This window comes from Dermacentor andersoni, chromosome 4, assembly GCF_023375885.2.
Source record: "Dermacentor andersoni chromosome 4, qqDerAnde1_hic_scaffold, whole genome shotgun sequence".
Classification (NCBI taxonomy): Eukaryota; Metazoa; Arthropoda; class Arachnida; order Ixodida; family Ixodidae; genus Dermacentor; species Dermacentor andersoni.
The window spans coordinates 46796463-46808759 of record NC_092817.1 but is presented as its reverse complement, the minus strand read 5'-3'; the positions used below and the strand labels follow the sequence as shown (position 1 = coordinate 46808759).

General features: G+C 43.2%; 1 protein-coding gene across 7 annotated transcripts in view; it reads right to left on the bottom strand.

The window, feature by feature from the left end:
• Window positions 1–8828, bottom strand: part of LOC126537060 (sister chromatid cohesion protein PDS5 homolog A-like) — a 49198-nt gene extending 40370 nt beyond the window's left edge. For 5 of the 7 annotated variants that reach the window (XR_008613643.1, XM_055073673.2, XM_055073675.2 and 2 more), the window contains exons 1-5: window positions 7910–8162; window positions 5647–5742; window positions 4389–4595; window positions 2853–2939; window positions 239–339 (exon numbers count right to left, since the gene is read on the bottom strand). Coding sequence is in view for 6 of the 7 variants with exons in the window: in XM_055073673.2 (XP_054929648.1) it covers window positions 239–339; window positions 2853–2939; window positions 4389–4595; window positions 5647–5742; window positions 7910–8107 (689 nt within the window). In the remaining variant the exon portion in view is untranslated. The other 2 variants (XM_055073678.2, XM_055073676.2) reach the window with 2 other exon arrangements.
• Between the last annotated feature and the right edge of the window lie 3469 nt (window positions 8829–12297).

Genomic DNA, 12297 nt, shown 5'->3' with positions numbered 1-12297 from the left:
TGAAAGTGTGACTTCCTTATCTCATAAGCTTTTTTAAATTTTACTGTATCAAAAACAATGAAGAAAATTACCATTGAAATGCTTGTCTCACATGAGGAGTGAATCAGCTGTGACAAGAACGAGTGCTAAGAAAACAAAAACATGTACTACTAGAAATTAGTGTAGCTCGACCTAGTGGAACTAGATTCTTGTTTTGTTCTTTAAATTGCATCAGTCAAAATAAATTTAGATGGTTCACCTGACGACATCATAAAGGGCAACGAACAGGTTGTGAACAATAGCACCAAACTGTTGCACTCTTGGATGCATACGAATGAACAATCTTCCATGGCCTATTGTCTGGAAAAACAAGAACGCAAAATAAAGAACACCTAATGCATTATTACATAGATTAATACAGCACAAGCACTCGGCATACAAGCCGATAGTTTACTATTTTTTGAAAGGGAGCCACAAAAATATGGAAGGATGCATGAGCACGTGGCATTAATGAAAAAAAATGTGCAGATGCTCAGAGAATGTTCAGGAATGTGAAAGTTAAGAAAATGCAGTAATTTCTCTACTGCCTATTTGAGTTTAAAGGAGCACGAACTGTAAAGCCAACCTTTCCCATGCATTTCTTTAATCCCAACTTTTGTAAACTTGTACGACATCATCGTGTAAGTGGCTCATTCAGAGTAATACTGGGGACACCTTGAGTACATTCCTTCCTTTTTTTTTCCTGCCAAACTATAAAGAGCACAAGCCAGGACAATAACTGAAACTTTGTGATACCCATACTTTCATGCACTTTGCTCACACCATTAGGAATGGTAAATCAGCATTATAGATGTGGGCAAAAGGAAGACACAGGACACACGCCGACATTGACTATCAACTTCCCATTATTTGCCTACATGTGTGTACATATCAGGTGCTTTTTTTTAGACCATGCAGAATTTTAAAATCACCTTTGGCAGATAGCCCAATTTTATTCCTTGAGCAGGATTTCTCGAAGCAGCGAGATTACTTGCATGATAGATTAAAATGTATGATGAGATAATTGACAAAGTTTGACTAATTAAGTTTGGCTAATTACTTTGCAACATATATTTATTTTTGCTAATTGTAGCCAATGCGTTTGCAAGGCACATCCACTTGGAACAAATCCTAAGGATGGCACCACTTACGAGATGTGTGTTGTCAATCGTGCAGTAAAAATGCACTGTTGTTCCACTTACTTTTTTAACAAAGCACCATTTTATGCATTCGAACACAAAAATAACTGGGATGCCAGTGTATTTCGCAACACACTTTGAGAATTAAGTTCTTGCACGTTTGCATGCACCGGGGAGTACAAAGTGGAAGGGTGAATTATATGTAGATTTTGCTTGAGATGTGGCTTCACCACAGCAGCGACTAACATGACAGCTGACACAATAGCTGGCATGACCAGCTGAACAGTTTTGCTTTGGACCAGCTTTGAACAGCTTTGAACTGGCTTTCAACAGCATTGGATCGGCTTTAAACAGCTGCCGTGACAGCTGTCCGTTTTGCTGTCTGCAATATGAAGCTGCTAAATGTTGACGAGATGTACCATAAATTTTCTTTCCTTTGCAATTTACATACTGGCCAATGGCTATACACACAATATTATGGCTTTTGCAGCTGCCAGGATTACATTTTTAATGCTTTAAGTGTCAGTGGTAGTCTACTAATATATTCAATGCATTGTGGGAACGAGGATTCTGACACCTCTTTCAAAGTCACAAGACAGATTCTGAATAATGTTTATTTCTTGTTTCTGGTCTTCTCCGAGTCAGTGAGAGGAGCAAATTCTAATTCAGATTAAGTGCTGCAAATGCCTTGCAGGCCGTCTTGCTTGCTCTTCTTGTGGATGACACCCATTGCTGTTCTGTCAGTCTTCACAGCAGTCGCCACATAACTTCTTGGGCTCGCACCATGTCTGTGAATGTTCTAACGTTATCGCTGCTTTTCCTTCTCTTGACAACCGTTATGCTGCATGTGATGAATCACTGGTTATTTCTTCTACGCATTACATGACCTGACCAACTCCACTACATAACCTGCTCTAGTCTACTTCTGTTTAATCTTAAATGGAATTCTAATCCACATCGCTAAGGTAAGCAGCAGTGTGGATCAGCAAAACAATCATACGCAATATGCAAGTAACATGAAAAGTGGCACAAATTTTTAGCAGCATAAGTCATAACTGCAACTTGCCACAAGGCTGTTGCAACTGTACGGTACATTGTTGATTGTTGGCAGCATGGTGTAGACGTGGCAACATGCCATCATTCGTTAGACTGCCTCGCTTTGGTGCTACAGGAAGTCAGTGTGGCTGAGCAATTGCGCAAGGGCGTTGACCCACCACAGCAGCTCACCGGCATTACTATCCAATTCAAATTAGGATAAAGTGCTGCAAATGCCTTGCAGGCCGCCTTGCTTGCCCTTCTTGCAGATGACACCCATTGCTGCTGCGTCATCCCTCAGAGCAGTCATCACATAACTCCTCGGACTCTCTCAAAAGTCTACGGAGGTTCACAAACTAGGTACATTGCGAAACATTGCTCCATTCCATGTTGCACTTCCCTACATTGAGGAAATTCACTTTTAGAGCATTAGCACGCAATGCGTATCTTTGAGTGGATGTGGACAAAGCAAAGCGCAAAGGGGTTTTTGACATTTCGTATGCAGCTCATTACGAGTCCTATACCCTGGCTATTTGGCAATCCAGCATTACATGTGGAAATTTACATGTGGAATACATATTGGTCATGTACAGAAACCCTGGCCTTGAACATTTGCCTTGAACATTCCAACACATTCAATTTTCAAGTGCCTGAACGTGCCTTAAACATTTCAAGGCGCTCTTCATATGCTGAACTTGATGAATCGCACAGCAAGGCAAGCTGATCCACCAGTGACTGCAGCACATCCTGAAATGTCAAATTTTTGATAAGGCTAAGAAATATGTGAGCGAAAGTTGCAAAAAGTACATTATCACACAACTGTAATCAGCAAATGAAACAGTTGGCTGAGTATTGAGCAATGGAGAATATTGTTGCGAAAAATAATAAGGTTGAAGAATTAAGAAATACAATAATTTACCACAGAGACGAGACATACTTTTAAGCATGCAAGCCTTATCTGTAAAATACCCTGTTGCCAACCTATTGAATGTGCAGAACTTTATTCTGTATTGCTGCAATGGCTAAGGGTTGTGTTGGCCAGTCTATAATGAAAGCTGGGGTGTGTATTCCAGAAAAGGGAGGAGGGATTGCCGATTGTGTACTGCTAATGCTTCTGTGAAGCTTCAACGAGTTAGTGAGGTGGGATATAGGCAAGAAAATTGACGTCAAGCCACATTTTGTGATATTTCTTTTCCTGATCCATTTCCCCCTTTAGCCTTTATTCATCAACTCACAAATTCAGCTGCACACTGTTCATGCCAGGATCTCGGCACACGTACCAGTGGCATGCGCACACCACAGCACACTGTTTTCACAGGCACTGGCCACTTGGTGCAGTAAAGGAAAAGAAAGCGATGGAAACAAATATACTTCACATGACATTATAGAAGCCATGGCATGGTGCTTGTTGCCTCGTGATAAGTAATGAATGATAAGCGACATGTCTTAATTTGTCAGACTTGCGTTGCATCAAGTTTAACATGTTATACTTTGATCTGTTTAGCCTTATTTACTTGAGTAGTGTGGTTTGAAAGTTAAAGAAAGCAAGCATATGAGCTGCTTGCTTTCCCTTTGTGTGTGGACGACTGCAAAAAATTTGGTGCACTGAATTGTGAACACGTTTTCAGAATTTGCTTAATATGTGTGCTGGACTTCTTTTAAGGTTGCAGTGCTCAGCTCATATGAACAGGAAGAGGTGACTGGCTTCATTATCTGTAGTGCTAGGAGTTTCAATTTATCAATATTGATGTACTCACTGGAATTTCATCATTTAATTATTACTTATACTGCCGTTTTTAAACTTGCAGCTGGATAAAGGTCTCTCCCCAAGACATCTGATTACTCATGCTTGCAGCAAGTGACCTCATTCTATGTCTGTGAATTTTCTAATGTTATCACTGCACATAGTCCTCTGCCACCTTTGAGTACTTTTCCTTCTCTTGATGACCATTCTTCTACACATGATGGACCACTGGTTATTTCTTCTATAGATTACATGACCTGCCAAACTCTGCCCGATGACCTGCTCGAGTCTGCTTCCTTTTTATCTTAACTGGAATTCAGTAACACTAGATTTCTAATCCACACTGCTAAGTTAAACAGCTGTGTGGATTAGCAAAACAATCTTATGCAAAATGCGAGTAACATAAAAAGTGGCACAAATATTTAGCAGCACAAGCTGTAACTGCGACTTGCCACGAGGCTGCTGCAGCTGTACGGCACATTGTTGATTGTTGACAGCATGATATAGACGTGGCAATGTGCCGTCATCCGTCGGACTGCCTGGCTTTGGTGCAACAGGAAGTCAGTGTGGCTGAGCAACTGCGCAAGGTCGTTTACCCACCACAGCAGTTCGCCAGCATTGCTATCTAATTCCAGCTGCTTGCACTGGTATAAACATGCCTGGAAAAGAATAGAGAAGCACCGTTTGTTTTATTGCCATCAATTCAGTGCTTGCAAAATGCACGTGGGCACATGGATTGGGCAGCAAGAGACACTTTATGTGCCTTAAATGTTTGATAGACCTAATGATTGGGCAACAACACCATTATAAGAAGCAATGCCTGTGGTTGAGTTCACCCCGTATTGTCAGCTTTCGGGTGTAAAGAAGAAAAAAAATCGCACCTAGGCCAGAACTTGAATCTGGAAGACAGGAGACACACTACTGCAATATGACTACTTTTTCTTTTTAATATTTATTACTAAAAAAAAGACCTTGTAACTCAGTGCACAAATTGACAGCAGGGCCAGTGTGTTTTGCAGCAAACAGGAGACAGTGATGAATTGATACTGGTAAGAAAGTGGCAATGTAAGCTAGTTTATACACAGCTGATGAGTGATCATGAAAAAAAACTGTGCAAATGCAGGCTAATAACATTCTGGTAAGTCTTGGTAATGCTGTGAGTTTTGGTCTCCCTGCTGAATTAGTACTTGCGCCTGCATGCTTTCCACTCCTACCTTTATCTATGAATTATACTGAAGATATGTATCACTACATAAGCAGTTAAGGAAACAGATATGACTAATGCACTTATTACAGCGTAGCAACAATATTTTTGTTCAACAGCTCTTGAAAAGCATTTGTCCTGTTTTTTATCAATCCACACGTGGCAGTGCAACATGTATTGATGGCAATAATTAATTACAACAGGCTGAGTGCTCTTTGGCATGTTCTGTGCTTTGGTGAAGGACGCCTGTCTTGTCAGATGGCTGAAATGACATCGAACATTTTACTCTAAACTATACTCAATGGAGAGTTTGGTAACATAGAATTACAACACACAGAATCAGTTCAAGCCTGTGCAATTGGTACATTAAATGTAGGAACATTGGTTATGTATAAGAATGCCTGATGTGATTTGAGACAACTAAAGCTAAGCTATTATCTTAAGGTCCCCATTTAGCAGATGCAGGCAGTGTCAAAGGTTAGGATAAAGTAAACAATTCCACAGACCCTCAGCTGTGCTTCAATGAATTCTGTGTTCGAAGTGCTGTCGAAGGGCTGCACATAAGGTGGGAAATTCATTTTCAGGCTGGCCACACATTTGCGCTGAAATGAAGAAGATGAACCATATGTGTATGTGTGTGTGTGTATATATATATATATATATATATATATATATATATATATATATATATATATATATATAGATATATATATGAGTGCATCACATTGTGGCAATAGGTGGGTGCGACAGCTACTGCACTATTAATAACCGACACTATTACCTAGATTAAAATAAGGCAGCTTCCATTATACATATAGCTTGGCTTGTCGAAAGTTACCTTAGACAAAGCACGAAAGAAAAAAAGAAATGTGCAGAAATCAGTGATGCAATTACTGTCAATATAAGCGACAGACAAACGCTTAAAGGTATTTGCTTTTGAAAGAAATGGTGCGCTTGATGGTGTATATTTGTTGCAGTGAGGATATTTAGGTAGCATTTGTTATTTCATTTCGTAATTCTATAGAGAACAGAGCCGTTAACCAGCAACCTGTAGCACGTGTGTCTCAAGCAACCAGAGTTATATGTAATGAATTACAAGTAGGTAATTAACGGTAATCAATTAACTTTATTAGTAATATTGTAGTTTAATGATTACTTTGTTTACTCGGTAATACTTTTTAATTACTTTTTTCAGTAAGCAATTACATGTAACCAGTTAGATTTTTGACGAAACAAGCTGTAGCAGGCAGTGTAGCTTTGAGCACTTAAATATGCTGGGAACTACAGTGTTGAAAGGGATGAAAACCTGTACACGAGTGACCTCCGTCCCACAACCTGCGTTCTGAAGCTACGCCTTGATCATCTGAGCATGGCAGGCTTGCAGAATTGAACACCTCTCCTAGAGGTTCGACCTCCGAGCTTCTGTCTGATAATAAATTTCTCTCTCTCGCTCTCTCTCTCTCCTGGAAGTGTTTAAAAACGGCCTTTATAGGTGCTAAGGTCTGCTCAAGTCTTTTTCACTTTGTGCAGTCTATGACTTCTCTGATACAGACGGAAGATTTTGGCCGTTAAACGCATATGCTTTTATCTGTATGATATATATATGTGACTCATATACAGCTATTTTGGCAATTGTAACACATGAACATAATTATTAGAGATGAATAATATGCAGCTTTATATTAAATTTTATTACAGATTTGGTAACCTTTTCAAGGAATGGGAATGTTTGCTGGCACCTGTTAAAATTAGTCGTTTAATTCTAAATGGCTAAGAGTGAATGGTGCCGGGTGGAGGTCCGCCAGATGTTTGCTGACAAATTGAAACAGTGCTTCTGGCCATTTCTGACCTTGACGGCTGAAAATCAACTGCGGACGATTTTTCAGTTTTTCACTGGTCTAGTCGGGAAAGTTTTCCCTAACCCCAGCAACAATGAAGGGCTGCGCTTAGTAGAGGACCCAGACCCGAGCACCGCGGCAATTAGTAACCATGCACAATTGGTGGGCAATGTGTTTGTATGTTACGACATAGCCCTTCTCTCCAATGTGTACATCGAGCAAGCTTTCAATTTCACAGAAGATGTCTTCACAAGGAAATAACGGAAGATTGTGAAAGGAAATTTCGAGAAGCAATTCTTAAGGAAGATAAGCAATTAATGTGCGGAGGGCTGCACAGGATTTATTGAAAGAGCCAAGTTGGCATCGTTCTATTTACTGTGTTTGTGTAATGTTAATAAAGGTAGGGAGGAAAGTAACAGTAAATAAACCTTGCTACGTTTTTAGTAATTGCGCAATTTAGTGGAGCAGTAATTGTTAACTGTCATCATTACATTTTTCAAAGTAATTGTAATTTCACTCGGTTACTCTTCTTATATAAGCTTGTACACGTCTGCAAGCAAATGAACACGCCTCGCGGCTCGATTGCGCGGGCGCACGCTAAATGGACGACGAACGTCCAACCATCGGTCCAACCATGTATGGACCAACCACCAACCTCCGACCACGAAAACAGGCGAGAAAGCCAAAGAAAGGTAGTCGCTCTAAAAAACAAGAAGAAAAGGCACACACACACACGAAAGAGCGTGGGCGTGCGCGCTCTGTGCGGCTCTTCTTTTCTCGCTTCCAACGCTTTCACTTCCACAACGCGCCCAACACCGGAACGTACTCCGGTGCACATGTTCTCGCACTTGCAGTAGAATACGCATAGGAAGCTATGAGCGCTTCTGCCGCAAAGCACCGTAACCGCATGCTGAAAGTTCTAGTTACTTACGTGCAGCTTCGAGAGTGACACTGGTGGTACTGCCGATACAGCGACCTTATCGGCAAGCGCAAAAGCGAAACCGCTCGCTAGCGCAACCGCATGCCCCGTGAGTACACGAGTGCACTGAATGTAGAGATATGAATGAAGAACAGATGCGTCTATGAAGCTAAAAACTGCGGCATTGTGACATCTAACGTTAAATGGCATAAAGTGAGGGAAAAAAAGGGCTTTTCTACATTCTTAACAAGCTCATAATGGGTGGTCATACCCTCATAAACTTCCTCTCTCGGTATTTCAGCGGACTATGGCATTCGAGACCGCACACCCTGCCTAGTGTAGCAATATTAGTCGCACCTTGTCCCACAACGATAATGGTGATCTGTCTTGCCACACACACACTGCGAGCAGTACCTCCAAGTCACGAACGGTATGCGCGTTATCAGCGTGACATAGCATTCTCGACAGGAAAGTAGCGAGAGCAGCGTTTTGAAGACAACTCTTACAACAGTTGCGTCCTTCGGGGTGTATATTTGTCCCAAAACGACAATTGTTATCTGCTTTGCTTGCGTTTCCTTTCTTAAAGATCAGCGCTCGCTACTTTCCTGTCAAAAATGCCGTGTCACGCTTCTAACGCGCATGCCGTTCGTGACCTCGAAGTACCGGGCTCGCAGCATTAGAGAAAGGAAACGCGGGCAAGATATATACGCCTCAAAGGGCGAAAATTTTTTTAAGGGTGAAAGGAAACGCAAGCAAGGCATATGACGATTATTGTTGTGGGACCCATATACACTCCAAAGGGTGCAAGTGTCTTAAGAGTGTATAATCCTCATCTATCCCTAGTGCCTTTTTTTAACGCTGCGCGCCTGGCAATTCCAGGTCACGAGCAGCATGTGCGTTGTCAGCATGACATAGCATACTTGGCAGGAAAGCAGCGAGCGTAGACCCAGTTTTCGTGAAATGAAACGCAAGTGAGACAGTTGATTGCTTTGTGGGGACAAGATTACGCCCAGATGTCTCGCTTGTGTTTCCCGCACTTGCTGCTATCATGTCAAGAATGCTATGCCACGTTTTGACAACAAAGCTAAACGGACAAGGACTTAGGCAAACAAGAACACGACACTGCAGCGCTGACTAGAGCTCTCAGCTGAAGTTTATTTCAGTTGTGAGAAACTTAATTTGTGAGTCAGCGCCAGTGTCGTGTTCTTCTTTGCCGTTTAGCGCTGTTACTTTTCAAAACAGAAATTACCGCCAGCTTGCCCACGTTTCCCTTCTAATGCTATGTCGCGCTGATAACTTGCATGTCGTTCGAGTCTTGTAAGTGACGGGTGCGCAGCGTTGAGAATAGAAAGGCAAGCAGACTAGATGGCTATATTATTGTTTGGGGGCGCTCTGTTTGACACTCTTATCACAAACAGTTACTGCAAGGCTGAATCTGTCCGCAATCGATGAACTAATGGGCTGCCTTTAAAATGGGCAGAGAGCGCGCTTTTTCGTTTGTCGTAAGCAAATTCCGAAAGTACTTGCCGGATCATTCTTCAGATGGAATGCGCGCTCACAAATGAGTGGCGAGCTGTCGTTGGAAAGCTTCCCTGGCCAAAGACAGTGCCGCCTGTTGGACATCTGAGTCACGTTCCGATATCCATATACCAAAGTGTGTAAAAAAAATTGCTCTGGAAGTCTTCTGTCTGATATATTTTGTTAAATGAACCGTGAATACTGCAGTTCAATAATAGTTTCTATCCATGGGCCGTCTAAGCTATCACTTGCCCATTGCCTGAGGTTAAAGTTAGACGAGGGATGCACCGGTTGCGTTGTTTTGTACGCCCCGTCGATAGCGCTCCCTAACTGTGAGTCCCTTAATTGTTCCTAAAATTCCCCATTATTTCGACGTTCCTTGTGCAGTGAAAGAGCGGGAAACCTATTTTTCCGCCGTAATTGGACACGAGCAAGAGGCACGAACGAGAGAAAAGGAGGAGGAAGTTGTATAGATAGCAAGAAAAACGACAGTAACCGTCTCAGTGCTAGACACCGCATCGGTGTCGAAGGGAGGGAGTCAGAAAAAAAAAAATGTCACAGTTTCATCGTACAAGCCAAGCATTGATTGCGATAGCGAATTATTAGACAGCTCTACGAAGTAAGGCTGGTCGTTTTATCAGCTGCATAAACTGCTGTAAACATTCGCTTACTAACTAAGTTAACAAGCACATTGGCACTCGCGCACAGGCAAACACGAACACATCTCACTCGATGACCGCGTATACTCGCTGTCAGAACGTTGGTATGATGAAGAGCGGCGGCAGCGGCGAACGAGTCCCCCTTCTTGCTGCATCTCGCTTCAACGCGAACTAGGCGCACGAGAACACAGCGTACACGAAGCCAGCAACTATGTTCGGTCGTCTAGCCTTCGAATCCAGCGCAAGTTGCCTCCAAGATAGGACGCGCTCAGCCGCCTTAGCTGGAGTAGAAGAGGAGGTGCGCACTAACCTACCAGCTTCTACCCACACCGCCTAGCGCGCGCACCCTCCCCGCCCACCCTTTTGAGCGCGAAAAGACGCCGCCGCATCAAGACATCACACTTCTCGGCTCATCGCCACAAGCTATCGCTCGCACCTACAGCATACGACGCACGGCCGCGATGTTGTCGCACTTAGAGCATCACGGCGACGACAAGGGCGGACTCGGATTCGCATGAAGTGTCCATAAAAGAAAATATATGGAGTTGGAAGAAAGTTTACTCTCTTGCTCTTGACTGGTCATACATTAGTACTTCCGATTCTCTAGTTCATATCCGTGTTTCTGTTTCATATCCGTGGCTGAACGTTTGGCGGTGGGATTAGCCACACGCAAACTAAAAGGCAGAATAAATAGCCTTTTACGGGCATTTCATTTTCTAGTGCCTACTCTGAACTTAGATTAGCTTGGGTACCTAGCCATAATAGCTAATTTGTGAACGAAATGGCTGATAGCTTGGCGAGAGCGACCTCAGTCGTCCTGTTATATAGATCTTCCCGCCTCAACTTACAGCCAGATAGAACACAGTCTTCAAAACGTCGTATCAAGGGATTCAACGTCTGAAACAGATTTTTGCCCGAAATCGACACATTAAAGACGTTCCAAGCAAGACAGCTTAAAAACAAGGGGTGAATACGTTTCGAAAACGACTTCACAAGACTGGTTCTATCTGTTTAATTATCTATCGTATCAGGTTTTCGACAGCGCCGCTTTTGGTGGGAGAATTCCTCCCTTGTCAAGCAACACTCGTCATGTCATTTGCTGCTCTATTTGACCGGCAACAGCATAACTGCGGCTACAGAAAAAAAAGAGCCTTTTGGGGTGTTGACCCTATATATACGTCAGAAGAGTCGGAGGATTGCAAATGAAGTTGACATCGCAACGGGAACTGTTTTGCGCTAGGAAGAAATGGAGCGCGAGCACAGAAACCTCGAAGCCGCTCTTTGTAACACAGACAACGGCTCCGCATCGACTTCAGAGGAGCGCTGCCAGTCAGCAGATCGTGCCGGTGTTCGCGCTGATTTTGACAGCGCATCCGTTACACCAGTAGCCGAGGAACTGTCAATATGCAGCAGCGACGGCAACAATCTTGGACTGCCAGGGGCAAGCGACGACGACGGCTGGCCAGGGCTGCACCCAGAAGCCGGCGGCGAGGTTAGCTGCACGTTTTCAAGGCCGCCTATAGAGTTCCAAGTGTGACTAGCGTCTTGGACTACTCGACACGCCATCCCACTCAATGCGGTACGAACTTCTTAGGCAGTTGCGGAATGTGTGCAACATGGATGTTCCGTCAGACGCAAGAACACTGCTCAGTACGCCGAGGCGTACTCGGGCGCGTTGCGTGCCGCCTGGCATATATGCTCACTGTTCCCTTGCAAAAACACTTCAATACTTGACGGCTGCAAAAAAAAAAAAAAAAAAAAGAAAAATGATGGGATAAGGCTCAAGCTGCTTTTTTACATCGACGACATGCGTGTTGGCAGCAGCACTACTGAACAACTGGCCTATCCTTGGAAGCTGTGATCAGCTTGCCCCACGGTCTGTTTTTATGGTTGGCTGCTACCGAGAAAAAGGAAAACCTTATTCTGTACAAGTCATCCTTTCAGAGTTTGGGATGAACCTAACCAGTCATTAACACTGGCATCACAGCGAACGGTCACCACTTTGATGTGCACGTGAAAGGATTTCTTTGCGACGCACCAGCAAGAGCATTTGTGTTTGGTAAATATCACGGTGGGTACCATGGCTGCAGCAAGTGCCAACAGAAAGGCCTGTATTGCATGGGCAAAGTGATTTTCCCTGTAACCGAAGCACGACAGCGGACAGATGAATACTTTGAGACGAGAGCTTTTCCAGATTTTCACGTGAACAACACGCCACACTCT